Here is a 27225-nt window from a genome sequence, read left to right as displayed (position 1 = left end):
GGTATCTGGCAACCACAGGCGGTTTTTTCAATAAAGAGTGGATCACAAATATATGCATTTCCCTGTAAAGAATAATATTAATAAAACTTCAGTAAACTATAAAAATATATAGTTAATTATATATGTAAAAACTAATCTACCTAACTACAATATATACGTATCTATTTTAGGCCAAAATAAACAATCAATTTTTTTCGCCAGGTTCGTTCGAATAATATAAACTTGACAAATAAATACGGATTTTCATATTTTTGTTTATTGATTACTTAGATATAATAATAATTATAAAATGTATTAATATAAATTAGACAATAATTTCCTCATTTACCTAAGCATCGTCTACAATAGGTACACGGTTATATACGCATATTACGATTATTTTTTTAAATCTTCATAGGTACGTTTTATCTAGTGTTTGATTTTACGCGAGTATTATACATTTAGAAATTAAAGACTTTTTAACAGATTTTTAAATAACAATATAATGAATAAATCGCGTTTAAAATCCGTTAAAAAGTCTTTAATTTCTAAAGGTACGTATTATTTAAATTAAAGAAACCTACGTATTTATTTTTATTGGTTATAGAAGAAATAAATCTTTCATTTTTCAATACCACTAAACAGCATGGTAGTTACAAAAAATACTCACATATCCACAAAGTAGAAATAAAATTGTTACAAAATACATCATGCGACAATTGACACAGTAACACAATATTAATTTTGAAACTTAATTACAAAATATTTGCCTTTTATATGGTTACTTACGATGAATTAGGCAATAAAATTTTAAAGAAAATTATAATAATATTACCTATGCCTATAATTCTATTATCTGTGCCTATTGTTACTTTTTTAAATTTTATTGAACCTATTGGCGCGCATTCATAATTTAGAACGTAACTAGAACATTAAAATACTGGCAGCTAATATCCTTATAATTTCTACTTAAAGTTTGTAGTTAAATGTATGAATGTAAATTAAGATTTAAATTGGCAGTGATATGTAGCTTATGTACCAGAATAATACACATGGTATAGAAATATGTACATATTCGCTTTTACAAGAGGATTCGTCCGCTGGTGACTTCATATCGTTCATTATAAAAAGTAAAAACAAAAATAAATAAATAAAATGGAATCTATGAAAAGCGCGGTAAGTTTTGAAGTTATATTGATTATTCTAACTAGAAACATTTCATTTCACTGTTATTTATTACGTAGCTGGTAATGTAAACTAATAAATTGGCCAAGCGATAGATTTGTTTTTCAATTACAATTTTACTCTAACTGTTGTTGTTTTAACTTTACCTCGACGAAGCCAGGACAAGCGGCTAGAAATAATAAAAAAATGTGTAGGTAATATGAAAAAAGGATTTTAAATCAAACTGCAGTGTATTTGATCAATTAGTATATTTTAATCTCTAAACTAAAAACACTTAACAAATATGTTAAACAAGATACAATGAAGTAAATTACAATATAGTAGGTAAGTAATCATATATTGTGCAATTTTAAGATTTCAGTTACTCTCTTTACTTCTAGATACCTATTATAAAATGCGTAAGTTTTTGAAAAATAATAATTATTGTAATAAACAACAATTTGTTCTTATAATAGTTTAGGTAGGTATTTCTCCTCAGACTATGTATAATAAACATTTTTTTAAGTCTTAGCAAATAATATTTACTGTATTTTAGTACTAATCATTTAATGTGATAATGTATTTTAAATTTTTATTTACAAAAAGTATTGTACAATAAATGCATATGTATAAAAATTACAGGAATATATATTGGCTGTAAATACATGCAGTCTTATTACAAAAATACTATTTTGAAGCATTTTTTTATTATTTCCAAAAGTTGATAAATATTTATTGATTCTATTTCTTTTAATTTAAAGAAAGACTGTAAACAGGCAGTATATTTATGTGATAGTGAACTTTATTAAATAAAGTTTATTTTTCGAGACCATAGAGAAACTAGACATGAGTGTACAACTGTCAAATTTTATGACAAAATTAGGTGAATGCTCTCATTAATTCAAAAACAATCCAAATTTAATCAAGCATTTAAATGTGTTGAAAATATTCGCCTATAGTTTATTTTAATGAATTTAGTAAAACATAGTAGAACAACATTGTTCCTAAAAACATATTTCTCCATATTCCATACATAGTACTTCTTCTTTTTTCAAGTGGCAACTCCCGATCCCAGTGAGGACGGATTTTGCCCATGTCAAGTTTTGAACAGATGATCAGTTTAAGTTAATGGTCATGTTAAGCGTACTCTGTACTGAGGAAAAATCGCAATTATGCATTCGTAGTACATCTTAATATATATAAATCTCGTGTCACAATGTTTGTCCTCAATGGACTCCTAAACCACTTAACCGATTATAATAAAATTCGCACACCATGTGCAGTTCGATCCAACTTGAGAGATAGGATAGTTTAAACATGTAGGTACCACGGGCGAAGCCGGGGCGGACCGCTAGTACATTAATAGTTTTCAAATGACACTTGTCACATCTAGTTTCTCTATGGTTGACATATATAATCTGTATCTGTATATAATCTACATATATAATCTGTTTCATTCGTTCCTCACTGGCGGCGGTTTCCCGCTCGCGAGAACCGATTTCATCGTCTTCATTAGACTGGGAATCAAACCTATGTGCTTGTCGACACATTTCACTGCGCACTTCTCAAATTCTATTGTACATTTGTCGATCTGTGGAAAAACAAAAAAAAAATATTTTAGTATATGTATTTAAATTTCTGCTCAATTGGCTATTTAGGTTTAGCGGAAAAAAACACACTGGATACATTGAACACAATAATGGATATTATATATAAAAATAAAAACATTCTAATCCGATAAAACCATGACATTTCTGTATTGTTTCTGATCCTAGATAAGTGTACAAAATTAAAATTGTTTTTTTATGGGACATAATCCAGTCTAAAGGACTCGGTAATATACAAACATAATACATAACATATTTTCCCTAAATATTAGTTTAGATTTAGAAATAAAATCTTACAGTTTCTTGACTAGGGTCAGGGCCGAGTCTGTCCCTGGCTGAATCATTGCAGTCCATGACACATCGCTGCAGTCTGTTCTGCAGGAGGTTTATTTCATGCTGAAAATAATACATATAATATGTAAGGGTTTTGAAAAATACAGTGAAACAAAATATGTTACTTTCTAACAAAAAAGCAGTAATCCAGTAAATTTCGTAATAGCAAGTAAATAAAAATATTTAACTCATGCTGAAATCGTGAAGGTTTTCAAATGAAATTTAGCCAAACCCTTCAAACTTTAATATACCAGACAATTGGGCTGTCCAACACCAATCAAATTTTTCAAATCAGACCAGTAGTTCCTGAGATTAGCGCGTTCAAACAAACAAACAAACTCTTCAGCTTTATAATATTAGTATAGATATAAGCTTTATAATATTTCTTTTCTAGTAAATACCATTAAACATTTCAATATTCACCACAAAATCTTTTTCAGAAGGATAATCCTACCTGAACATAATTATTGGCCTGGTTTAGAGATGACGTGCAGTTCTCTATACACCCATGCACTCTCTCCAGTGATGATTGCTGATCATCGCAGCATTTGGCCGCACATCTATGCATATCACCCTGGAAATTTATATTGAGTTTTAACAGTAAATATGTATCTCTACAATTGTTAAAATGTTATGTAAAGTCGGGAGAGAGAGATGTTTTAACACAAGCATTTAAATGCTTAAAAGGATGCCTCAATGACTGGTAAAATTGTAAACATATTTTTTACGGAATAAATATTTTTTATTTATAACGAATGGGCTATAATGTAAGCAAAGTAAATATGTAATTAAATAATATATATAAAAATGAAACCCATTTCGCGTTGTCATGGCATCACGTGTGAACGGGTGAACCGATTTTGAAAATACTTTTTTTATTATATTCCTTGAAGTACAAGGATGGTTGGTTCTTATCGAGAGAAAACGTAACTATGTACTACGAGCAAAGCCGGGGCGGACCGCTAGTTAAATATAAAATAGGTTTGATTGACCACTTTGAAGTTATGACGTATAAACTACACAAAATGTTAATATTAATTATGAAAACTCTAGTGAATAGTTAATATCATTTAAATTTAGTGCTAAGTTTGTATTTCATGAAAATTTAGATTGTTTATAACCATGATTTAATTGTGATGCAACATCAAGTATTTTTATTAATTTCATATTTATTACCTTATAAAGGACATCATACTCAATTAATATGCAGAAGCTTTAAGCTACGGAACTTCTTTTATATAAGGATAATAATAAATAAGGATTATTACATAAGATGTTGATAAGGATATAACCTAAAACCCCACCTGCATTTTTCGTAAATAACTCCTGTCGAGTTCATTGACCAAATTGGTCATTTCTTGCTCAATTCTATACTTCTGTGCCTCAACCATCTTGAGGTCAAAACCTTAAATGCACTTTTATTTTATTACAAAATAATAACGATAATTCCGCTAACTCACAATTCCAATTCGAATTTGAGCCGACTGTCATTTGTCAAACGCTGTCAAAATGACAGATCACAGATATGACGTCTTAGTTTTTTTTACCCATACGCAAAGGAAATTTTGCAAACAGACGCACGGTTAATTATCATTAACATTTATTTAAAATATTTACTCGTAATATTCACAATATATTTGGATGGTTAAATTATAATACCAAAAAAAACATAGTATTCGGAAATGTAGCTTAGCTTTCTTAGCTTTCCATAGTGGTCCAGCACTTCCCTATCTCCAGTTAAAAAAAATACATTTGTACCAAATCCATAATCATAATACAATGATTGTATAAATCAGACTTCGTTCTAAATAAAAATAGTATTACAGTACAGTTCTGGAATTAAGGATTTTCTGTGCATGAAACGAAAAAAATTTCAAGCTGCTATAATTTATTAATGTCAATAAACTTAAAGTACCTACATAATATTATTTTTTTTAAGCTATTGCATAGCTTTTATCTCAAACTTTTAGCGCGGCGACCGAATGTAACAATTCCGTAACGAAAAAACCTAACACCCCCCACTCCAATAGGCACAGCGATGCGATGCTATGCAATAGCTTTACCGCGGTAGTCCTCGACTCCTCGATTGCCACATGTATTTTTTTTTATTTTTACATTAATAATTATTCTACTACATACTAGGTACAGCTAATTCGATATTGATTATTGATCGATATGATCAATTATTTTATACTAAAGCTTAGATGAGTTCACAGAGTGATTTGTATAAAAAGGATGGGTTTGGTACTGTCTACGTTATTACATTGAAAATGTTATGTACTTAATCGAATGAAAAGGTGAAAACAACATTAGGAGGAGTACCTAAATCTTAAACTATGAAATAAAATTAAAACATCAATTTTATTTTCAACGTATTCTATTAGGTATTCAGTATATCGAGGTGTTTGTTTAAAAAATATCGATTGTTTTCTTATTATTGACCATCTGTATATTTTTGACGATAATAATATTATCTTTTAAAGTGAAACTTTTATTACATCGTCTCAAACTTTTTGGTCTGTGTAGCGCATGTCGCATGTATCGCGGCTGCCGAGTAGGTATACCTACTCGGCAGCCGCGATACACGCGACATGCGCTACACAAAGCAGTGTTCGGAACCGTTCGAACAGTTTCACTTTTACCGTGGTTTCACAAAACCACACAACATTTTTTTCATTTGTCTTTTATCCTATACACTTTGAGTTACATGCTTTAATCTAAATTATAAAATATCTACTGAATGTTGAAGTTGATGTATTTTTGTAACAATGATTATTTTACGTTTTTCTTATAGATTGAAACAATATTATAGGCTGTAATAATGGTGACCATTCTTGACACACTGGTGTTGCCAGTTTTATACAAGAGCATGGAGGTGACACGGGAATTAACGCTTCAGAAACGTACACTAATTCATCAACACCATTTGTGAAAAATCTTTCGCTATATGCTTCAGCCACTACAGGCACTGCGACTGAACTGTATCCTAAACCGCAAGGAACTTCAACTGCTTTCGGCGGCAAAATCAGTTGTTCGCAACATTTGACTGGCAAAATTGGCGCGCAAGTTTCTTTGACAGCAATGACAGATTCGCATGGTATTGCCATATGAGTGATTTTAGGACATGGATTGCAATTTGGGTATGGCAATGTAAGAACAACCTGAAAAATACAAATTATGTAATGAATGCATTGTAATATATAATTTTTTAATTTGTTATTTGATATACAGATAAAATTATCTTACATCAGTAAACGTGACTAAAACTACAAAGATTAATAACTTAACAGGAAACATTTTGGCAATTTACTTTAAAATGACTGTTTATAACTGAACAAAACAATTAGTCATATAATAAATACGCGGCTTATCGCAACAAAATCATACATTTAGCAATTTAAAATTATGAAATTGTCCATGGAAGCATTGGTAAATATAATAAAAAACATAAATGTAGTGTGTTAATAATATTGTGTTTGAATACTGCAACAGAAAATAACTGACGCAAATTTAAAAAGCTTTTTGAATAAATCTATGTAATACAATATGTGAAATATAATATAGAGATTACCTGAATGAAAAATAATTAGAGCAAGAGTCATGTCTAATACAAAAGGTCCTATTTCCTCTACATTATAATTGTGCGATTAAAATATAATTTGGTTCTAGTAAGTAAAAATATCCATACAACACAACACATTATACAAATATGTAGTTACTTACATCATACATGATAATTATTATGATGATAATCAATATTCCTTTTACATTAAAAACTAAATTCGCTAAATTGAGATTCAGAGCTATCTGTAGCTAATATAACCGTCGCTTTTAAATACTAGGTACCAACTACAGTATTAAATTAATTACCTATGCACAGCACACTCTTTCTTAATTCAATAACCATCCAATGCACAGATGTTATTGTTTCACACATTTATTTGTTGAAGATCACAATACTGTATAAAACATTATTAACGGGATACCTGTTACTCGTGGTGGTATGAGGTATCATTATTTCAAGTTTCATAACGAAAATTCGACAAAATCTTTGCTTTTCAAAATGATCTCTTTACTATTATAGTACATTGCAAATACTCAATGTCTAAAAAAAGGCAAAACAACTCACAACATAATTGATTACAAAACATAGCTAAAATCTCATTTCATCGAAGTTACTAAATAGATTACAGATAAAATATATTCTTACAATTCCTTCAGTTTAAGATAAATCACGCGTCACAGATTATACATCAATAAATACAATGTTTCTTTTTATTTTTTATCAAACAGGTGAACAATATCTTAAAGTTAATTAAAAATGAAGAGGATTTTAATTGCATTGTGTTTGGTGGCTGTTAAATTGGAGGTAATTATTTTTATCTATATTACCTACGTAAAAATTGCATAATAATAACTATGTACGTAGTTATTGATATCTAAGCGTCTTTAAAAAAGTACCTACCTACGGATTAAAACCATTAAAACTTCCGTCATTTTTTTGCAGTTGCGGTACGAATGCTTTCTCAAACTTGATAATAATATTTATATAGTTGATCAAACATTACACAATTACAAAAAAAAATGTTCGCTTCTATAAGACATTGTAAAAAAAGAGAATTATCTGCCAATACCAGATAACATAATTCAGTCAAAAATTGATGAAAATTTCTTTAGCACAAATAAAGTACCAACATGGTACCAACATTATTTCCTTTGTCGAATATTTCCACAATCTTCTAGCAATATCCGGCAAAGTATAATGTAGATATAAATCTTTTTATCTCACAAAAGTAATTTTCTGTGGATTACCTATAAATTTCACTAAGGATTTATTCAGAGGTTATGAATATTTAATGTTGCAAGATAGTTGCTTCCCGCGGCATTATTTTAGCAATATGTTTAAAATATTTAGGGTTACGATAGGAAAATTCTTATCTATAGGTAGTATAATATTACAAAGCTGAAGGTGGCTGAAGAGTTTGTTTGTTTATTTGAACGCTCTAATCTCAGTAACTACTGGTCTGATTTGAAAAATTCTTTCGATGTTAGATAGCCCATTCATGGAGGAAGGCTATAGGCTATTAAAAAGATCACGCTAAGAACAACAGGAGCGGAGCCACGCGGGTGAAACCGCGGGGCGCAGCTAGTACCTAATAAACGACTAATGTCCGTTTTGCATACTATTCTATACACGTGTTTTTTTGTTAGTAAGACTGTAATTATGTATTCTATGTAATCGCAATTTTCTGTGTTGAATCCGTATTCCATTAATTCATTCCATCCAAGATTCCATCCATAATCCCGAGATAATACAAGGATACTGTTCCAATTGTGTCACAAATGAATTGTTTCGGGTGTATATCACAGGTATAAGACGTACCAATATATGTATAAACTCTACTTCACCATTGTACCAAGAAGGCTGTCTGCATCTCCTCCATAGTTATCGTTATAGTAAGTTTTTAACACTTTACAGATAAAAAAACCTATAATCTTTTCTGTTACAGCTAGCCAAATCCCAGAACATGAATCGAATCCAGCCCAACATGTTATTCAACCGGCACATACCAGAGAAGATATTAGAAGCGCCTAGAAACTTCATATCTCAACCCTTAAACATTCCCTACACAATAGACTATAATCCTATTGCCCCTGTACCACCAAAGATAATACCAACCCCAAGTACAACTATAGTGACAGATTGTACACCATCTGTATGCAAAAACCTAGCTAATACATTACAATTGATGATCGTATGTAATTTGCTACAGAACCACAAAGGTGGTCCTGATCTAGCGTTGCAATTAGCTTCACCGTTCTTAAATGAAGCTATTTCATCACCCACGTTCTCTTGTGGATGTTCTAATCCATTATTTTCTAATTCTATGCCATCTATATCACCAGTTATTACATCTACGTCATATCCTAATGTGATTGGTCAACAGAGTGTAGTAACTGGCTATAGTAATACATTATCGCCTAATTCATGTCCTAATTCAGGATTGCTTAATTTATTAAGTATGTTCAGTAATTAATTTATGTCATTGTTATTAAGTATTTATTTGTAGCAATAAATTGTTTTACCTGATGCGATTTTGTTTTCATATTCCTTATTTATTTATGAATGTATGTGTAACTTTGCTAAGGTTCCGTCGATAAAAATAAATACCTAATGAATCAATATGGTAAAACAAAATTATAAAAATGGTTCAATTTCTGAAGTATAATATCCTATTTGTCTAGAACTGGAAGTGCTGTCGCTGAGACTGGCCCGAAAAAAGACATTTTACACATAATATAAATAGAAGTCTACTGAAACCATCTAGACGTTGATCTTAACAATGCCATAACTTACATATTATAAAATGGCGGATGGGAAATCTTATTAAATAAAAAAAGAGTTATACTTAAAATCACATTATAATTTATTATGTCTTACTCAAAACTTAAAATAATCAGTAGTAAAACGATTTGCCAAAATTATTGCAAGAGTCAAATGGCAATGGCTCAACATTAAAATTGACGCAAGGCGTGTTAGCGGGTACATTGTACCCAAAGTTACAAGTTAGTTGCGCAGGGATCGATGAAGGGAAACATACTTCAGCTGCCATTGGAGGTCCGGAAACAATTTCAGTTACACCACCATAGTAATTGGGTATAAACTGAGCAGTTGGTCCAACTACTTCAGTTATTCCACCACAATAATTTGGTGTGATTACTTCAGTAACACCTCCACAATAGTTTGGTGAAATCGTCTCAGTGAATCCACAACCATTTGGGAAGATTTGCTCAACAATCTGAGGTCCGTATAAAGATGAAATCGTCTCAGTTATACCTCCGAAGATGTTAGGTTGAATCGTTTCAATGATCGGTCCAGGGCCGTAAGCTGGTGAGAAAGTTTCAGTGTATCCTCCGCAAATGTTAGGTTGAATTTTTTCTATGAGTGGTCCAGATCGACAAAGAGGCAATCTTGGTGATAATCTTTCTAGAATAGGACCGCCGTAGAGAGGTGAAAAGGATTCGGTATAACCTCCGAATATGTTAGGAGTTAATGTTTCAACCATTGGTGTGCCACAAGGCTGTAATAATTCAACAGTTGGTCCACACGGCGTAATGTATTCCTGCTGGATGAATTCGACTTGTCCACAATATGGTGATTCTATGATAGGTGCGTTTAGATTAGAACATAATGCAGGGCCTAATGTTGATTCAATCAAATCACTAACAATGAGGAGTTGTAAAGCATTCGCTAAGGCGTTTGATACAGAATTATCGATTATTGTAGTAGCTACTACTGGTGGTGATATCACTTGTGGTGCAGAAATAACTGTTGGTGCTGGTCCTGGGCAGCCACATCTTTGAGATTTGACCTGTAATATAAAAAAAGTTTATTGATTACAAAAATTAATTAAAATATGTGAATATTGTATTATAATTGGAATGTTCCTATGAAATATGACTTACGTAATGAGATCTAGATAATAAATCGAAATAACATGAAAGGATGGCGTAATATTTGATATATTTCTGAGTAATTGATAAAGCTCTCCCTCCTGACTATTTACTTACGTTTTAATTACATTAAAGGATAGAATATTATATTCAAATTTCAACATGAATTAATTGAAAAGAAAGGATCAAAGAAGAAGCATATTTCACTAAACTGAATGAATAATAAGATAATTTTTGCGTAGAAAGGCTATAATTATCAAAGAAAAATCTTAGTGAACTATTTTTAGGAATGTATTTCACATACCTGATAAATAAGCACGGACAGTGCAAATAAAATAAATTTAAAACCCATTGCAGGTGAAAGTAATAATAAGTGATATACTGACATATAAACATTTAATTTATATAGGTTATTAGCTAATATTAGATACTGATTTCAAAAGTGTTACATGCACTTGAGTATTGGTACTGAGAATCATAAAGAAATATAGGAATTCCTTAATATTTCCGGTAATGACAAGGCTTATGATAAACTTAATCAAAACTAATAAATAAAAGCCTATTGCAATTATCGATATACATAATAATATATACAGGGTGTCCCACTATTGGTATACTAAGCGCGAAGGGACTTGTAGTTTTGCATACACTGATCACGTAAAAAATACTTAAACAACAAAATTACGCCAAAAAATTTTTGCTTCCTTAAAATCCATGTTTTCGTCTATAGCAGCCGGCGTATATACCGCTTCGCTAATGTGAGCATTTTGACTATGAAAACATAATCTTAAACCATAGCTCACGTGCGGGTAGCAAAGTTGAGCGGGTTGCTTGTTAGGGGTGTACACATAGAGTTTTAAGAATTCATCTTTTTGTCAAAGAAATTCGTCTGGAATTTTATAAGTATTTCTTTACGTACTCAGCGTATGCAAAACTATAACCTCCTTGGGGCTTAGTATACCGTTGCGTCCCAGCAACCTGTAGATATAGGTACTATTTTAATACTTACAAAAATAATTCATCACTATTTTACGAGTAGATGGATGAAATAAACCAATACTATCAAAATTATATACAATTATTTGAAACTGATAAATTTTTAGAGAATATAATAAATATTTTGTTGTAACTGTACTAATTATTCGTCCATAATTAATAATTAGATGAAGATGAGCTATGTTTTGTTTTATGTAGGTAAAAGACTAAAATGCTTCTACATTTTTAATTATAAATTAATGACCATAAAGAAACTTATTCATAATATTATAACAATATATAACAAACACATAACACACTTTCGTTGTTTGATATAGTATCTAAAAATGGTATTTATCAAATAAAACATAATGAACATTGCTTATTTAATCTTTATTAATACAAAATAAATAGTGCACTATTACATAATAGAATTAATTTCACACATCCATTTCAATTTTGAAACAGATCAGACATAGAGAACAAATCTTTATTATTGTCAAACGCTAACATAGCGGAGTAGGGACTTTGGAAATCTTTCATAGAATTATATTTAGGTCTATCAGAGAAAGAATTGGAGGTAATAGCTTCATACGGAGACATTAGACCATTAGGCCTCGGTTTAGGAAAAGAGCCAAAACTACCAAAAGACGACATGACATCTGTTTCGCCTAGAAATTTCGAATTTGGAGGTGTCATGCGTTGGAAATCTGGCATAGCATCAATTATTGATTTAAACGGTGTATTCTCAAATTCTTTACAAGGCATTACAGGGAAATTGTCCAAGAGAGATCCAGAGTTTGTTTCAGATGGTGGATTGTTTATAATATTACTGACTATTAGCAATTGTAATGCTATAGCTAGATTGTTTAGGACGTTGCTATCGAATCCTGGGGTCTTTGGCTTTTCTTTTAGCGATGGTGTAGGTACTATAGGTAAAATTGGTTCTGGAACCAATGGTTTTGGTGTAGAACATGGTGGTGTGGTCTCTGGTTTTGGATACACGAAGTTTGCTTGCGCTTGGTATGGTTGGTAATTTGGATATGTTTTGTAGTCTGGGAATGTTTGTTTGGGGTACGTTTGTGGTGTAGGGTACGTTTGTGGTGTGGGGTACGGCGTATATGATTGTTGTGGGTATTGGCTCGTTGGATACTGGTACACGTAGTTGCAGGTGATCTGTAAAAGAAATGAATTTTATTATTGGTGATTTAAACTGATAGTGATGTCATGTATAATACAATAGTAAGAATCAAGGTAAGAATAAAGACAATTATTTTTCTGTTATTAGCTATGATGTAACCTTGGATGTAACACATAAGAAGTTATTTGACGTCATACAATAACAAATGCTTATGAGTAAAATTTGTGCTTCGCTCGTAATTATTAAAGAGTTTTAGGTTAAATGAGACACGTCAGATATTTTCGCTAGTTTATCTTCTTTGTAGAAAACAACATTATTAAATATAATTTAAAATGACGACTTTAAAAAAAGCTCTTACAAAAAGGAATTTTCTAGTCTGTCCTGTTATCATAAAATATTTTGCAAATCACTCACCGCATTCAAAAGTATTTTGAATATAAGTATTTGTAGTAAATTGGGAGCCATTCTGCTCTTCTTGTATGTCGATTAATGAATATAAAACTTTATTATTCTTGTTTTATCTATAATCTCGTTGTGTGTTATCTGTGCTGTAACAGTTGCATAATATGCAACGTTAAGATAAATCACATGTCGTTGGTCTAATGTCATTCAATAGTTTTGCTATACATAATAATTATTATAAATAACAAATTAAATTCTCTAAAAGGGCCTCTGAGTGTTGAATAGAATAGAATAGAATAGAATTCATTTACTCGTCGTAAAACAAGAAATACATACAAGACAAAAAAATAAAAATACAGATGTTGGACCTGTGTCCCCACAAAAGCCTTCCAAAGGACCGGGTATCTTCCTTCTGGTGGTAACCGTGTATTATGGAGAGAGTTATAAATAAAAATACGACTGCTGTATATAAGAATGATATGATTTTAATATCCCATTGTAATTTACTTTATTTTGATACCGTACTTTTTTGTAACCTGTAAAAATTTCGCGCCAAAAATTTAGCCATTTTTACAAACACTTAAAAAGGACAACTAAACGGATTTTTAAGACGAGTATATTGATGAACTATTGTTATTAATTTGGAACATTTTTGAAATAAAGAAAATAATTCCATAATTAATTTCGAAAATATAAAATTAAGACGGAAAATAAGCAGTCAATAGCGCGAAAAACATTTTTTGGTAAAAATTCCTTGGTCAGGTAATAAGTACATTCCTTTGACGCTTCCATTTGAGATTATATAACTTTAAGGATTATAATTGTGTAGGAAAATAATACAATATAAATTAAGTCACGCACACAATATGGTAGGTGAGGCTGTTTAAGCCTACCAAATTATTTATTGTAGTTTGCGACAGATTATTAAAATTAATGTTGTATTGCAGATATTAAAAAAGCAAATAAGGCTGTAATTTTAAATTTCGATTTTACTTAAATATAATTTTTATTTTATTCTCCATAATAATTTTATTCTTTAAATTATAAGCCAAGGTCTATTATTTATTTGATTAATGGTTCCATCCATTAATATTTAATTCCAATTTATTGAAATTTGCACTAAGGCATTTTATTTGGTTATTTATTAAAAAAATAATCAAAACGAATACCATCTACGTACTATGTTATTTAATAATATCGTGTATATCAACAAGCCTACATAATGTTATTTTAATGTAAAACCCCAATAAGTAAATAATTTCATTTTTACGTATGACTCATTATTATTAGAACATAAAAGACCTTGATTTGTCTGTGAAAACGCACGTACAAACAATAATGTTATTTTGTTTTATAAATATAAAAACAATTAACAGCTGACGCGCAAATTCCGACGCATAGATACTGGAAATAAAACTGATTTATCATATGATTAGCTTTCTGTCTGCGGCTTCGCCCGCTTCGTCTAAAACCTAATCTATACTATACTAATACATAATATTATAAAGCTGAAGAGTTTGTTTGTTTGTTTGAACGCGCTAATCTCAGGAACTGGTTCTATTTGAGAAATTATTTCGGTATTTATATATGTAATATCATCACGCTAAAACCAACAGGGGCGGAGCAATGCGGGTAAAACCGCGGGGCTCAACTAGTGTTGAAATAATGTAGCTTTATGATGATGAAATTTCGAAATCCACTTTGAAGACATAGACGATATTTTCCCCGTTTTATCCCGGTTCTTCCGGGATGAACCCGGAAGACGGGTAGTAAATTATAGAGAATGTGCGTGATTTATTTCCATTTTTACAAACGATGAAACCAAAGAAGCATTTAGTCTATAAAAATGGGCTTATCGGACAAAATGCGACACATATTCATTCATTCATGCGGGTAAAACCGCAATGCTCAGCTTGTCAAGTTTAATATTGTGTATGTAGATATTAACATTTCTACGAAAGCATCAATTTTCAGTTGAAATAAGGGGGCTTATTTCTCAACAAACTGAAAATTTGTGCTTGAGACTCCAACTTTTACGAAGGAATTGTAACTTTCTTGAAATTCTTTGAAGACTGTTCAACAGTTCTGCTTTAAAATTTATTTCATAACACAATTTAAACTATAAGTCCGTTCCAGTGGAATTTTATTTAAAGGAATTTCTTTTAAAAACTAGACTACTAATGACTACCTATAGTTCAATTTGTTTTATGCTTGATAAAATATGTAGTCAGCCGTTTTCGAGCTATGCGCTTACCAACACATTTTGCGATTCTTTTTATAATTATTATGGACTAGCGGTCCGCCCCGGCTTCGCCCGTGGTGCCTACATGTTTACGTTTTTTTTCATAAGAACCATCCTCGTACTTCAAGGAATAGATTCCGCAGCGCACGCGACGACAGAATTTTTATTATGGAATTTTTTACACCTTGGGTTACATTATTGCATTTTTGGTAAGGATCTTTATTTTTTTTGAAAATGCAATATAGCCTATGTTGCTCAGTGAAGATGCAGCTTTCTAATGGTGAAAGAATTTTTGAAATCGGTCCAGTAGTTTATGCGTGAAAACCATACAATATACATACATACATAATTACAAACTTTTCTCTTTATAATATTAAGTACCTATAAGTATAGATAAGATTTACTAAATAATCTGCATACGAAGAAAAGGCTCTTGTATAAAATAAGACTTTATTTTTACCTGCATATGTAATATTCTAAACAAAACAGGGGCCATAAAGCAAAATCACAATTTTGTACCCACTTTGGACGAAACATTAAAATGGACCAATACAAATAAAGCCTGGATTACGCGAAAGGCAATTTCGTTGGAACCATTCGATGCGTGCTTGGAATTTCATTATTATTGACCATACATGTTCGTTATTTTCTGCTTTAAATCAAAATGTTTTTATAGTCAAATTACATTTTCTTTTCAGTTTATTATCAGCCTATATTTGCCTACCATCATTCAATATTTTACAGCCTATGTTTTTTTCTTCGTGGTATTACCACGAAACAATTTAAACACAGTCTAACTTTAAACCAGGGATCTGTCACTGTGAAATACATACTACAAAACCAGATTAAAGAGAACCCGCGCTTAATAAAGATACACCCTTTCTAAAGTTTTTTGTGATAGGACAGTCATAGTTTAATAATTTATAGCTATAAGTCGACATATTTACTTTATTTGTATTATATTACTAGCGGTCCACCCCGGCTTCACCCGTGGTGTTTACGTTTTCTCTCCATAAGAACCATCCTCGTACTTCAAGAAATATTATAAAAAAAGAAATCTGTTCGATCCATTGAGATAATATGTACTACGGTTCGATCTCGAAATTTGCGCTTAGCAATAAAATGTAGCGTTTTATATTATAGATGTTGTTGTGATATTCATATGGAACTAATCAAACGAATTAGAAATTGTTTATTAATTTCCTTCTGCCTTAAATAGCTAATTGTATGTGATAGCCATACCTATCATTTTATGTTCAACTAGCGGTCCGCCCCGGCTTCGCCCGTGGTACCTACATGTTTACGTTTTTTTTCATAAGAACCATCCTCGTACTTCAAGGAATAGATTCCGCAGCGCATGCGATGACAGAATTTTTATTAAGGAATTTTTTACACCTTGGGTTACATTATTGCATTTTTGGTAAGGATCTCTATTTTTTTTGAAAAGGCAATATAGCCTATATTGCTCAGTGAAGATGTAGCTTTCTAATGGTGAAATAATTTTTGAAATCGGTCCAGTAGTTTATGCGTGAAAACTATACATACATACATAATTTCAAACCTTTCCTCTTTATAATATCTATTAGTATAGATATCAGCTTTTGTCTACTTAATTCTCGAAAATCTTCAATTCACGTAATTACACACATTTAAGATAAACTTCAATAAAACCATTATATCCTTACAACAATTTATTAACAACAACACACAACTAGTATACATAATTATACGCTGGCAATGGCATCAAGCTCTCAACCGGGTAGCCTGGCAGATCGCAAGGTCCTGGCAACGTGCTGCTCAATAAGTTGCTCACGACAAGCAACTGCAAGGCATTAGCAAGGCTATTGGCAACGCTGCTGTCTTGGATAACTGTGGGGTAGCCGATTTCGGGGATAAGGCCAGGCATGAGTGGAGCAGCGGCTGCCAGAGGGGCGCAGGCTGGCAGGATTGGAGCAGGGGGTGCCAGTAAGGGTAATTGAGGATTGAAGTATTGGTTTGGAACAATAGTTTCAACCACATTAGGCGCGCAACTGTTGACAACACGGTTTACGCATTGTGAGTAGGCGGTCTGTAAAAAAAAATATGAGAATGATTTAATAAGAGTTGATGGTTGTTAATTTAGATTTTTATGAAGGAAACTTTTTTTTTAATTGACAATTGTTTATGATAAGTATTTGTTAATAAGAAGCAAGAAGAAATCGTATGATATATGATCGACTAGCTGTGCCCCGCGGTTTTACCCGCGTTACTGTACTTCTATTGTTCTAAGCGTGATGATATATGCCTAATTGCCTATAGCCTTACTCGATAAATGAGCTATCTAACACTGAAATAATTTTTCAAATCGGACCAATAGTTCATGAGATTAGCGCGTTCAAACAAATAAACTCTTCAGCTTTACAATATTAGTGTCTAGGTATAGATTTTGTTATAACTTTGACAAAACCATGGAAATAATTGTAAACATTTAGAAATAATAACAGATTTAATAAACTAGCTAGGCAGGTCATCAAATTTTTATACAATATAGTTTATAACACTTTCAAATTACCTGAATTACAATTGCTTGTAAAGCAACAAATAAAATTCTGGACACCATTTTGATTTAGAAGTTTAAAAAACTTTTCGTATGCGTAATAGTTTCATAAATATGCGTAGACTGAATTGAAGTGTGTTATTTTTTAGTTTTATATAACTATTTTGCATAATGTATCAATAAGATTGTTTGATAAAAAATTATATAGAAATTGTGAAATTATTATCATTTTGACATAATACAATGTAACAAAGGCCTGTAATATTGAATATTATCAAAACAAAGCATAATTTTGATAACGAATTTCCTGGTTATTTCGTAATTAATTTACAAGAAAACAATACTAATGGGGTAAAAGAAAATGAAAGAATGATATGAGTATTTTTTTGGTATTTGGTTTTGAAACTGGGTAGAGTTATATTATTAGACAGTTAAGGGGCAGATGCATGTCTTTTTTTATTGAAGTAAAACTTCTTTAGGCGCCTGAGAGTCAAATTTCAAGGTCGTGTCATGGCAATGCTGTCACGTCATGTAGCAAGGCGACAAAGAAGTTTCACTTCTGACACGTGTGCTCGGCACATTTTTATTTTAATTTGAAAATAAAATGAAGCTGTAAATGCTTACAAAATATAACATGGGTACCATAACATGTATAATTTTAAAGGAATTTTTAAGTATTGGTTACGTATGAAAATGGAAAAACATACAAATGAATTATTTAGTTATTTTTTGGCGTATATTTGTTTTAGTGCTCGGTTTCGCATTAAAAATATATTACGAAAAAATTTCAACAGAAAAGCAATCGTAAGTAATCGATTACCCACTGACTTCATTCTGATTTCAAAAAACTCGATAAAATAAATAAATGTTTTAATTTATATCATTTAGTCGCGAAATACAGTGAAGATGGGGGTGTTATTTGTATTATTTTTATTTATTTGTGTTAGAGAAGTGAGTATTTTATGTTCCTATCTATTTTATTTAAATTCTGAATGAAATTCTGAAAATAGTTATCACGTCGAAACAGCTGAACTGATTTTGATGAGTTTTAGAAAAGTGATAGATTTAATTCTGAAAGACATAAGATAAGAAAAAGCATTTAATATGTTCGATTATATCAATAGTTCCTAAAATTTAAGTAGAGACATGTCTGTTATAATATTGCCTCTATCCAAAATTACAACAATCTGTTCTTCGTTGCAAAGTGAATAAAATAATGCGATATGCAAAGTTTTCGCATTTATAATATCAGCACAAATGATGCAATGATAATATTGCAATGTTATAATATGTGAAATTATTAGAAACTAGCGGTCCGCCCCGGCTTCGCCCGTGGTACATATTTCGCAATAAAAGGTAGCCTATGTTCTTTCTCAGGGTCTAAAGATTATCTGTGCCAAATTTCATCAAAATCGGTCCAGCAGTTTATGCGTGAAAACCATGCATGTCATAATTACAAACCTTTCCTCTTTATAATATTAGTATAGATTACAGAAAATTTTGTTCTTCATATAGGTATTGTTTTTTAATGCGTTTGCATACTTACTTATGAAATCATTTTTGTAAATAATATTTTCTCAAATCTAGAGAAAAATTTAGGTCTGAATATGAATCAATTTTATTGTGCTATGTACGATGTAATCAATTTAAGTTCTTTGTATAAGTAAAAATAACGGACCATTAGGTAGATACCTACTCTTTCTCATAATAAAATATTTGAGTAAAAATAAACGCCGTTTTTTTTCTTATTTTAATTAACATCAAACAATAAAATTAACGAATAATACAAAAGTATCCTTGTCAGGTTCATACTAAAAAGTATGACGGTGACAACTGACAAGGATGCCATAAATATTTATTTTAATAATTAAATCAATACCTGTGACTTTGCTGTTCGTATTCCTCATATAGAGTTCAAAATTAAATATATAAGTCACTCTGTATTATGCAGAGAAACATCTAGAATAATATAAATGTCTTTTGTTTCAGCACATAGCAATAAACACCAATGAAAACGCATCACAATTACCAGTTCTAAATCAACAAATACAAGATGCTTCTGCTTTATCTCTTCGATATTCAGCCACAGAATATATTATTCCTTCTCATCAAAATGTATTATATACAATAACTCCTAAAGCAGCTACAAATAATGTACCTGTACAACCAAGCTATAATACAAATCCAACCTTATCAAAAACAATTGACGATCAAAGAAATTCTGTACCTATTGCATGCCAAAATTGCTTAGCAGCTTCTTCAATGCGGGGACCAGTAGAACAATCAGTAAGTTTTCAAAGCTCCCCTGAAGTTTGTAAAGAAATACACGCAGTGAATAATTACGCTCCAACGGGATGTTTTTCTATCGACAATGCAATATATCCTATTTATATGAAGGATGATTTAAATAACATAAGAGATGGTCCTTATTCTAAGTATTTACCCCGTCCATCTTTACATATTTGTAATTCACCAAATGCTGGATTATCATATTCATCTATAGATATTAATCAAATAAACAAAGATATTAATCAAAGCATGAACGCATTTTACAAAGAGACAATGTATAATGATATGAGAGATGGTCTACAAAATCTTCAAAATGAAAAATGTAGTGTAAATCAGTTAATACAACAATCAGCACAGAATACTGAATCAGAGCGTAAACCTACAACAAACTCAAATATTTCACCTGAAAATGTACATTCATTGAACAGAAATAATAAAGATGAAACATTCTTAACAAATTCGCATGCAAAAGAATGTGATACTTTAAAATCAACATCCAAAACACCTATTACAAATAATTATAATGGTCAGTTTATATCTAAGGCTTCCTGTCCCTCTAATCCATTTATAATTACAGAGAACAATAGAAATAAAGATACTGTAAGATCTGAAAATATAAAAGAAGTAAATAATAATTATCAAGCCCTGCAAAGAAATGCATACAATTCAGCATATAGTATGTCTAGCTCAAATATACTTACGAATAATCGGGATCTGCTTAATTTACTCATTAATCAAGTACCGGAAACATGTCATCTATTTAATACAGTCAAAGAATCGATTACCGAATCTGACTGCAAAAGAAATCTTGAACCAACCCTCACTATGCAATCAAGTAATCTACAAGGTCCAAATAAAGTGCAATGCAATGTAAATAATAATAGTGGTCAAGAAACTACTCCTAAATTTAATACAGAATCTAATTCACAAAAATATAAAACAATTAATAATATTGAGAAGCATGTTATCGACAAAAAGCCTTGTTATAGTGAACCTCGGCTCTCAGAACAACAATTTCAAGATCCTTTTAAAGGCGTAGTATCTAATCGTTATAATATACTAAACAACGAACATTGTAACCTGATGGCAAATGAAAATAAATTAAATAACGAAAACAATAGCATATACGATGCACCAAAACTATCCACAGGTAAAAAAGATTCAGAACATCTAAATATTTCAAGGAACAACCAACAACCAAATATGGAATTAAGTATGAGCAATGAAGACTTACAAAAACAAATTGAGAAAATAAAACAACGTTATATTTTAGCGCAATCACCAATTCAATCATGCACGGAAAGTAAACAAAAATACGAAACAATAAACAATGAAAATAAATTACCAGAATTAAATAAATTCAACGACATAACAAGTACAAATTCTGCGCCACATAATCAATGTTATACCAAAGATAACAGAAATCTAACTTCATCTATACGCCGTTCTTCTAATTATCTTCCAACACTGAATAATAAAACAAATTACACGCTCACTACTAATTCCGCATTGAATGAATTAAAAAACAGTTTGGATTGGTTGCCAAATTATATGAAGCTAATGAATTATAATAATGTTCCTCTTTCTTTACAAGAATATACAGAAAGAGGTAACAAACAATTTTCATTTCAAGATATGAAAGCAATTAACAATGAAGATAATAATGCAAATCCGAATCAATACTTTAAAAGAATTGAAAAGGAACCTTCGGTTATTAATCCTTTAAACAAATTACAAAATTATGATAATTATATACCAAATTACTATAAGAAGAAGGAGCCATTAAACGGTATTCAAGAATCAAGTCAGAAAAACTATATATTACCTACATCTACAAGAACAATCAACGAAGATATACAAAGTTATAATTTGAATCAAAATATCTGTGAAATCAAAACAAACCCTGAACAAGAAGCAAGAGGTATTTTCACCAATTTACCAAAAGAGTTCAATTTAAATAACAACTATACAAGACGAGACGTGCCGTTAGTGCCTGCTTTAACATCGGAACCAATAAATAATTACGCTAATTATCTTATATCTAACAAAATCGCTGAACGACTTCAGACTAATAATCCAAGTAAAGCTGTAAACACACAAGGAAGTACTACACAAAATGCTCCACGCAATTTAAACCCTACCTACAATGCAAACATTGTTAACTCTATTCAAAACAATGATGACCATTATCCAGTTTTAAGTGTACCACAATATCAAATAATCGAGCAACAACCTAATGTTTCTCCAATAACTATACATCCAAGACCTATACAACCGACAGTTATTCAAAAGCCTGGAATATGTACAGATTCAGCTAAGCCAATAATACCTGAACAACCTCAAGTATATACCAGAGTGACGAGTAGTGTTTATGATTCACAATTCCACAATCCAGAACGGAATTTATTATGTCAAGGGGTAAAAACTATGAAAGGTCATCCATGTTCTTCAATAAATTCACATAATACTGAAGAACTGAAGTATCCGAAGCCTTCAAATTTAATTGAATCTATTTTATCTAACACTCCAATAAGTAATGATGCTATAACGCCAAATTTATCTCCAAAATCATTTACAAACAATCCAGTAATGTGCAATGAATCACCTAATGAGAGATATTCATCTTTAATCAGTACTTCATTGAATAACATCGCATCTGTTTTATTTACGAATATGCTAACCTCATTAAAGAAGAATGTATTTGATGACAGACATTCAATAGGAACATCCGAAAATTCTTCAACATCACCGCAAATATCTAATACGAACCTACCTTTATTACCAGAATTGTCTAAAGCTTCTTTAGATGTGCCTGTATTTTCAGTAATTCCACCATGTGTAGAGTCACCACGATTATTACCAGATCCTTTTATTTTAGAAAACAATACTTCATCAATACCGACGTCTGTATCAAAAACGAATAAAAGGAGTAAATCTAAGAATAAGTCAGTAGATAATAAATATATTTCAACTATAACAATTAATGTTTTACCATCAGTGCAGCAAACTTCTCATGAGATTGTTATACTTATATAGATGAGAATATTATGTATTTAATTTAATAATTTAAAACTTAAGTATAAGTTTGAAAGAAGTTGTAAATAAATAATTATTATTTTTATTAACATTGTATTATTTTGAACCAAGGCCATTGAACATTACTAAAATAAAATTGTTTAAATCTTTTATAATATAAAGAAAAGTATTTTCGTTAAACTAATTGATATCTAACAATGCCTATGAACACAAATGGTCTAACCAAAAAACAATTTAAACCAGGGATTCTATGTGATATACTACAAAACCAGATTAAAGAGAACCCGCGCTTAAAGTTATTCTCTGTGTAAAGTTTTTTGTGGTAAAAATATAGTTTTACATAATATTATGATTACATAAGGACCAAAAGAAAGTTTAAGTATGAGTTCCTGAGATTTTTAAACGTGTTTTTATCAAGGTAAACTCCAATACATTTTAAATATAAAATAAACATTGTTTGCTTATAATTCACTGCGTAGCAAAATACATTGTACTCCTGAGTAAAGTAACTGAAGATGGGGTAAAATTCAATTTACTTCTATTTACAAGACCCGAATTGAATCGTGAAGACAGTAAACAACATTTCAGTCAAATGTAATTTACATCTATAATGGCTTGAATATAAGAATGTATTTTTATATGACGTAGAAAATATTCCACTTCGTTGATTTTCTTGTAAAGTTAGAATACGATGAGTTATGTATTATGTTAAAATATATAATATGGCCGCCGCGGCCGCCCAAGGCTTCGCCTGCGTAGTAAAGGAAAACCTGCATAACGCCTATCTTTCTACTAAATTTCATCCAAATCTGAACCGTCAGTTGTGAAGACGTGAAGAAAAGACAAACAGACAGTTACTTTCGCATTATTATATTAGTCAGGATAAATAAAAACGACGCATTTTTCATAAATTATATTTAATAATTAACACAGTAAAAATAAAATACTATTAAAATATCTAATAACTCTTTGTAAGCAGTATTAAGTCCACGATCGTGCAAAAACAACTGTAGCATCACTGTCTCTTGCAAGTTGTCTATGGCCTCCATCATGTTTGAAGTCATTTTCTGAAACAACTTTAACTTTTGCCTCTACTTCTCCCTGCTGACCATATTTAACCACTTTCGAACGAGCATATACTGTTTCTACGTCTTTTCTTTGATTTTCAATAGGTTTTTGTGTAGGTTTATTATTTTCATGATTGTAATATGTGTGAATGTTATTATTATCTTCACGTATATTTACTCTTTTTGTTTCAAAACCAGGTTCAAGCAAAGCAGGTGGAGTTTGGAATTTTATATCTTCAAATACTGGTTTTATATGAGCTTTTTTGTTGTCTTTATCTGATGAATGAATATCGTTGACTCTTACTCTATTGTCTGGATGTTTTATGGTATTATCATCGTGTGTTTTTTCGTACCTTCTTCTTTCTCTATTAAGTTCTTTCTCATCGTCCATGTTATAGAAATGCCTGTTGTGGAATAAATATAAGTCTTCTTCGTCGCTTGCGTAGATTTTGTCTTTAGTGAAGTCGGGATAGTAGTCTATAATGTCATACATTATTGGTAACGTTTCTTCTGTACTTACATCAGGTAAATAATGTGTAGCTTCTAGAGAATGTGTAAATGTTTCTATGTTAGGTATTGCTTTTAATTCACCTCTAATATGTTCTATTGCAGGGCCATCTGATTCAAATTGAATAAATTTCGGAACTAATTCAACAGTGGTTATCTTAGTTTTGTCGTTGCAATTTTTGGTGTCTTCGGTTTTCTTATTCTTTCTTTTTGGCTTTTTCTTACGCTTCTTGGTAGTGTGCGTTTGACTATTAGTATCAACACTAGATTGTGAAAACTGTGGCATTTGGAACATTTGCTCAAAATTGTATGGTAAATTTGCAGTTGAAAAATCGAAGGAGTCAAAATGTTGATTTGGTGCAAATGAGTTTATGTAAGACATCCATTGTTTCATGAAATTATCTTGTGTTTTTGAAGACTTTTTCTTTGGCTGACTATTATGAACGTTTTGGGTGGATTTGCGAATATTTCTGTTATCTAATTCAACGCCATCTTTGCTAATATCAAATGCATTTTGAGGAAAATTATTGTTACGTTTTATGTCTTCTACTTTATCCTTCTTTAAAGGTGATCTTTGCAACTGAACCTCAGCATTGACTTGTCTTTCTTGTTTTACGTTTTGTTCATTTTTATTTACTTTACAAACGCTTTCTTCTCTACCTTGGTTTCTAATTTCATTCTCTTTTTTAGATACATTTTCATTGCCTTCAACTTGTGTTCTTATGGGATCATCTTGTCTTTTAATATTATTTCTTTGTAAATGTCCAACATCATCATCATTAAGAATCATATCTTTATCATTCCAATTATTTCGTGTTTTCTCGGATTTTTGTGGTGTTGATTCCTTGTATTCTAGATTTTCAGTTCCCTTTTTATTTTTATTACTTCTGATATTACTTACGCGTACTTTGACTTCTTTAGGCTTTGTGCTTTTTTGTTTAGTATTCGGTGAACTTGTATCTTTGTTTTTATTATTTGGATTTCTCTGTATAGGTTCATAAATATTTGCTGGCACTTTGGTAACACTACCGACACTTGAAATTTTATTTTTATTGCGTCGCACATCTTTTTGAAATGATTCATTATTTTTAACATAATCAGTAGGTACGATGAAGTAATTGTTAACTACGTTTGGTGTTCCTTTTGGACGAATTTGGTCGGATATTTCTATACCATTTTGATTGTAAATCTTAGTACTGGGATCTATAAATGCTTGTATGGCAGGATTTGAGAGCAATCTATTGAAATAAATTTCTTGCAATTGATTTGCGATGGGTGTAGGTTGATAGTTTGCTACAGGATTTTGAACTGTATACTGTTGGGTGTAGGGTGAAGGTTGCGTGACGTATGGCTGGCTTCCATAAATGTTTCCATAACTTTGAGCACTGTACGGACAAGTTGAAACTAGTTGATATTGATTTTGTGATTTTACCTGAAAAAAGCAATAGTTAATATTAAAAGATGAAATTTTAACAATTTTATTTCCTCGATGTAATATAATTATCAAATAAATGTAACTTTGTATCCCAATCGATCAAAATATTTGCTTTAATTGTAAATTGTTGCCAAACTCCAACGGATACTACGGATCCGATTTGAAAATTTTTTTCACTGTTAGATAGTCCATTTATCCAGGAAGGCTATAGGCTATTATATCACGCTGACACCAATAGAAGCGGATCGATGCGGGCAAAACCGCGGGACGCCGCTAGTTACTTATACATGACATAACTAGTATATAAATAAAACTTACCAATGCTGCACAAGTACATAAACAGTACCACAATATTTTATACATAATTCTACATTGTCTATAACGTTTTTATTTTAAAAACATTTACATACAAAATCGCTATTAAAAGTACGTGGTGTATGTTATATTGGTTCTATATAACAAGATATATTTTAGATAAATCTTATGTGGTGGTGATAAGCCACGAATTAATATTATTGTATTGTTACATAATGAGGAAGATGTGTTATGTAATCCATACTAATATTATAAATGCGAAAGTAACTCTGTCTGTCTGTTACTCAATCACGCCTTAACTACTGAAGCAATTTGCATGAAATTTGGTATAGAGATATTTTGATACCCGAGAAAGGACATAGGATAGGTTTTATCCCGGAAATCCTACGGGAACAGGTTTTTCTTTGAAAACGCGGGTGAAGCCGCGGGCGGAAAGCTAGTCAGTTATAATATTGTTATTTAAATCTAGACTCTTAGCTAATGTACGTTCGAAATGCGTAGAAACAGATTAATTATTTAGCTGTTTTTTTCTATTATTAAAAGGCGAGATATTATACCGTTTATAAATATATCTATTTACTGTTCATTTAATGGACTGCAATTGTTTAATCAGTACCACTACCTATACCTAGACGAAAAACAACAGGTAATATTATCAATACTTGGCATATACCTTATAAAGTTCTGTTTGGACTTAGGAATCGTGTCCCTTCAGTGGGATCTAAAAATGGCTGAAAAAAAA

The 27225-nt window shown here is 31.0% G+C and overlaps 5 protein-coding genes across 5 annotated transcripts; 1 reads left to right on the top strand and 4 right to left on the bottom strand.

Moving 5' to 3' along the window:
* Window positions 1-1395: 1395 nt before the first annotated feature.
* LOC149476301 (TIM double twin CX3C motif protein) lies at window positions 1396-4581 on the bottom strand. Its single transcript, XM_089712374.1, has 4 exons — window positions 4388-4581; window positions 3538-3657; window positions 3048-3146; window positions 1396-2734 (listed from the first exon to the last, which is right to left on the bottom strand). The coding sequence occupies exons 1-4, from the start codon at window positions 4472-4474 to the stop codon at window positions 2597-2599; spliced, it is 444 nt and encodes a 147-aa protein (XP_089568500.1). The 5' UTR covers window positions 4475-4581; the 3' UTR covers window positions 1396-2596.
* Window positions 4582-7387: 2806 nt separating this feature from the next.
* Window positions 7388-9121, top strand: LOC149476300 (uncharacterized). Its single transcript, XM_089712353.1, has 2 exons — window positions 7388-7452; window positions 8594-9121. Exons 1-2 carry the CDS (start codon window positions 7405-7407, stop codon window positions 9119-9121), a joined length of 576 nt encoding a protein of 191 aa, XP_089568479.1. The 5' UTR covers window positions 7388-7404.
* A 420-nt stretch (window positions 9122-9541) lies between these two features.
* On the bottom strand, window positions 9542-10890 carry LOC149476299 (uncharacterized). The gene is made up of 2 exons (XM_089712079.1): window positions 10843-10890; window positions 9542-10456 (listed from the first exon to the last, which is right to left on the bottom strand). The coding sequence occupies exons 1-2, from the start codon at window positions 10888-10890 to the stop codon at window positions 9542-9544; spliced, it is 963 nt and encodes a 320-aa protein (XP_089568205.1).
* Window positions 10891-17009: 6119 nt separating this feature from the next.
* On the bottom strand, window positions 17010-17897 carry LOC149476298 (uncharacterized). Its single transcript, XM_089712405.1, has 2 exons — window positions 17850-17897; window positions 17010-17366 (listed from the first exon to the last, which is right to left on the bottom strand). Exons 1-2 carry the CDS (start codon window positions 17895-17897, stop codon window positions 17010-17012), a joined length of 405 nt encoding a protein of 134 aa, XP_089568531.1.
* A 6243-nt stretch (window positions 17898-24140) lies between these two features.
* On the bottom strand, window positions 24141-26531 carry LOC149476297 (uncharacterized). Its single transcript, XM_089711986.1, has 2 exons — window positions 26487-26531; window positions 24141-26165 (listed from the first exon to the last, which is right to left on the bottom strand). The coding sequence occupies exons 1-2, from the start codon at window positions 26529-26531 to the stop codon at window positions 24141-24143; spliced, it is 2070 nt and encodes a 689-aa protein (XP_089568112.1).
* Window positions 26532-27225: the final 694 nt, after the last annotated feature.

This window comes from Colias philodice, chromosome 28 (assembly GCF_061535455.1).
Source record: "Colias philodice isolate Cphi_HAF_F1 chromosome 28, ilColPhil1 Martin Lab GWU primary, whole genome shotgun sequence".
Taxonomy (NCBI): Eukaryota; Metazoa; Arthropoda; class Insecta; order Lepidoptera; family Pieridae; genus Colias; species Colias philodice.
The sequence above is the reverse complement of the archived record's forward strand: the minus strand, read 5'-3'. Positions and strand labels throughout refer to the sequence as shown.

Coding starts and splice junctions, on each gene's coding strand:
- LOC149476301 (XM_089712374.1), bottom strand. CDS start 4,474: ATGGTTGAGGCACAGAAGTATAGAATTGAGCAAGAAATGACCAATTTG. Junction 3,147..3,537: donor AGGCCAATAATTATGTTCAG/GTAGGATTATCC, acceptor TATTATTTTCAG/CATGAAATAAACCTCCTGCA. Junction 2,735..3,047: donor CTGACCCTAGTCAAGAAACT/GTAAGATTTTAT, acceptor GTTTTTCCACAG/ATCGACAAATGTACAATAGA.
- LOC149476300 (XM_089712353.1), top strand. CDS start 7,405: ATGAAGAGGATTTTAATTGCATTGTGTTTGGTGGCTGTTAAATTGGAG. Junction 7,453..8,593: donor TGGTGGCTGTTAAATTGGAG/GTAATTATTTTT, acceptor TTTCTGTTACAG/CTAGCCAAATCCCAGAACAT.
- LOC149476299 (XM_089712079.1), bottom strand. CDS start 10,890: ATGGGTTTTAAATTTATTTTATTTGCACTGTCCGTGCTTATTTATCAG. Junction 10,457..10,842: donor TGTCCGTGCTTATTTATCAG/GTATGTGAAATA, acceptor TTTATATTACAG/GTCAAATCTCAAAGATGTGG.
- LOC149476298 (XM_089712405.1), bottom strand. CDS start 17,897: ATGGTGTCCAGAATTTTATTTGTTGCTTTACAAGCAATTGTAATTCAG. Junction 17,367..17,849: donor TACAAGCAATTGTAATTCAG/GTAATTTGAAAG, acceptor TTTTTTTTACAG/ACCGCCTACTCACAATGCGT.
- LOC149476297 (XM_089711986.1), bottom strand. CDS start 26,531: ATGTATAAAATATTGTGGTACTGTTTATGTACTTGTGCAGCATTG. Junction 26,166..26,486: donor TATGTACTTGTGCAGCATTG/GTAAGTTTTATT, acceptor TGCTTTTTTCAG/GTAAAATCACAAAATCAATA.